The following is a 3133-nucleotide window of genomic DNA, read 5'->3' as shown; positions in this document are numbered from 1 at the left end:
GACCATTTCTTTTGTGACTACTTACCACTGATTAAACTCTCCTGCAGTGACACCTATGAGCTAGAACTTATAGTTTTCAGTCTTGGCTGTATGTTCCTTTTGCCCCCATTCTTTTTGACTCTCATGTCCTATGTCTGCATTATCACCACCATAGTGAGAATCCCTTCCACTACCGGGAGACAAAAGGCCTTTTCAACTTGTTCCTCCCATATTACTGTGGTGACAATTTTCTATGGGTCTATAACAATTGTCTACATGTTGCCAAGAACCAACATCCTTAGAGGCCTGAACAAAATATTGTCTCTTTCCTACACTGTGCTGACTCCATTGGCCAACCCTCTCATTTACAGCCTGAGAAACAAGGAAGTCAAGGAGGCTGTAAGGATAGTTGTCCGCATGTTTATGAATTGGAAAATAATGCCAACTTTCCTAAACTCTATGAGCATGTTCAAGCAAAATGGAAATAACAGGAATCAGAGCTATGGCAAATGAATGGTTCCTGGCCCAGGGGTTTTGGGGAATTCTAAAAGAAGGAAAATCTTTAGAGAGATTAAATACATTCAATATGTCTTGCATCCTGTTCTAATGAATGGATTGTCCTGAAATCACAGTGTTCATTTGACATTTTTTTTCCATATAAGAATAATGAATAGATGTCTGTGCTTTAAGCCAATATACACCCGATTTTTTTCAACTGGAAGCTTCCTACACTTAGGCCAAGATATCAGTCTCCCTGCACATTTCACACAGTGGATGTGTGTGGGGGCAGTTATCGAGGAGTAGCTGATGTGGTAAAAATTTAACCTCTGACTCATGGTTCACACACTTGTATCAAAACCTTCAAACAATTTAGTTTGTCCTGAAAGTGTCAGCAACTCACTTGAACAGAGTCTACAAGAACCTTACTCCATTTCTAGCTCACTGACAGTTTTGGTAAAAATGCGCTTCATGTAAATCACAACTGAATCTATATAATTTTACACTATGCCCTGGTGAATCAATGACAGAATTACTGAAATAGAGGCTCTGGGTATAACCAATGACAAGGACTTGTAATGGATATAACTGCTGTTCCATGAATAACAGGCTAGAATGATACATTTTTTGTCTGTCTGAACCTTGCCTTCCCTGCCTGAACATGGGAATTATAGTGCTCAACAAACTGGGGCATTGAGGAAGCTGTGTTATCTAATATTGTGTTGAGATCCTCAAAAATAAAATTACTATAATAGGAATGCCTGACTATCAATTATAAATTGGGCAGAGGTCACTGACAGGCATGATGAATTTCCTCTGTGTTATTTCCTTTCTTTTTCTAGCTTTGACTAATACATTTGTAGTTAGATTTTAACCCAAGTCTAGGAGTGATAATCTCAAATCCTGTTGCACATTTCATGTCTACCTCATTCACGGGCCTTCTAAAGTCCCAGCTTTCAGAGTGGATCCCAAAACCCCGGGATTAGAAAGCGAGGACTGTTTTGTGTCAAGGCAGGAGTAGGAGACCACACGATTCTTCATATTCTTCCTAGCTCCGTCACAAGCTTTTTCGAGAATGCCTCACAAGATCATTGGGGTGACACTCTGCTGTTTCCTGGTTCCCTGTGGACACGTCTATACATCGCCATATGTCAACGTTGATACCGCGCACAGTGTTAGTACTTCCTTTTGGAAGTACTAAAGCATGGCGCAGTAAGGGTGGTTACTGTGCCATGCATGCAGCACACAGTTAGATTTCGCCACTACATCACCACAGTGGCACACTATACTGGGGCAACGCGTCACAATGGTGATGTAGCTAGCAATCACATGCAGACCCATGTGATCGCTACATAACCACAGCACACCATATGGTGATGTAGCGTATCTGCAGAGCTCAGGAGCACTCTCTCAGGAATGCTGGAAATGATATGCGTAGGCCAGACATTAGTTCAGACCTTTCTTGAGTTGTCTACCCTGCACCATGACATAACTATTGTGCTACCATTGTGGCTTCATCATAAATGTGGAGGGAGCCCTTTCAGTCACTGCCATGAGATGACCCTTTTCCAGTCCTCTGGAACCTTGCCTGTCTCCCACCACTTTGGAAATATGATTGCTGGGGACATCCAGATCCATTCTGCACATTCCTTCAGCATCCAGAAATGGATTTAAGGAGGCCCTGTTAACTTAAATACAGTCAAGCACATGAAAATCGGCCTTGAACCTGCACCAGGTACCTATCCCTAGCTTTTTCCTTTTGCTTAGGCTGTGGGGACCTCTTCCGTGAAAACACCCCATACTTGCCTTCATGCAAAGGACATGGCATGACTCTTTCTTGAGCTATGGAAGTTCAGCAAACCCATCACAACCCACACCCAACTGTCATCCCCAACCTCCATCATACCCCACCTTCTCTCAGCATATCACAGCACCAGCTCACATCCCTTACATAAGGAACATCACTGGGACCCAGGAGGAGCTCCAGTGAGAACAGCCTCTGTTCTTACATGGAAGGGGTAATCCCAGTTCTGATATAACCATGTCCAACTAGTCCTTGTGGCAGTAGATAGAAGGATATTGTTCAGAAGAGAAAGGTGATGGAAGGCAAAAAGATGGCCATTTTATTCCAGAAAATTGCCTGAAGTGCACCAGGGACAGTCAACAAACAGAGGTCCCAGAGCAAAAAATCAGGAGTTAGAATAAATAACATCCTGAAATCCTGCAGAATGCGAAGCAGTTTCTGAGAGGTAATACAGTACTTTTATCTGAAGGTAGCTGTTCTCATAAACCATTAACAACAGTTCTTTCTCTACTTATCGTCATTCTAGGATCCATACCTTCTGCAAGAGCTGCTCTTCCTGGTCTCGGAAAAGCTCAGAGCTTTCCATGTATAAGGATGAGGAATCACAAGGAGGAAATGCTTGGATATGTGGTCCTATACTCACAGGAAGACCTGTTGCACCAGAGTGGTGTTTTAAGTGGTGTTTTTAGCACATCTGTGGGGGGCCAGCAGGGGAGATCATGCTCAGGGGCAATCAGCATGGGTTCACCAAAGGCAGGTCCTGCCAGACCAAACTGATTGCCTTTTATGACCAAGTAACTAAATCCTTGGATGATGGTGTTGCCATGGATGTAGTCTTTCTAGACTTTAAGA

At 43.1% G+C, this 3133-nt stretch overlaps 1 protein-coding gene across 1 annotated transcript in view; it reads left to right on the top strand.

The window, feature by feature from the left end:
* Positions 1-492, top strand: part of LOC112548952 (olfactory receptor 6B1-like) — a 1019-nt gene extending 527 nt beyond the window's left edge. Inside the window, 1 exon segment of the mRNA XM_025195762.1 lies at positions 1-492. This exon segment is cut by the window's left edge and continues 62 nt beyond it. Within this exon segment, the coding sequence (XP_025051547.1) occupies positions 1-492 (492 nt within the window).
* The last annotated feature ends 2641 nt before the right edge of the window (positions 493-3133 follow it).

This window comes from Alligator sinensis, unplaced genomic scaffold (assembly GCF_000455745.1).
Source record: "Alligator sinensis unplaced genomic scaffold, ASM45574v1 scaffold2495_1, whole genome shotgun sequence".
NCBI classification, from domain to species: Eukaryota; Metazoa; Chordata; order Crocodylia; family Alligatoridae; genus Alligator; species Alligator sinensis.
This window is presented reverse-complemented; position numbering and strand designations above follow the sequence as displayed.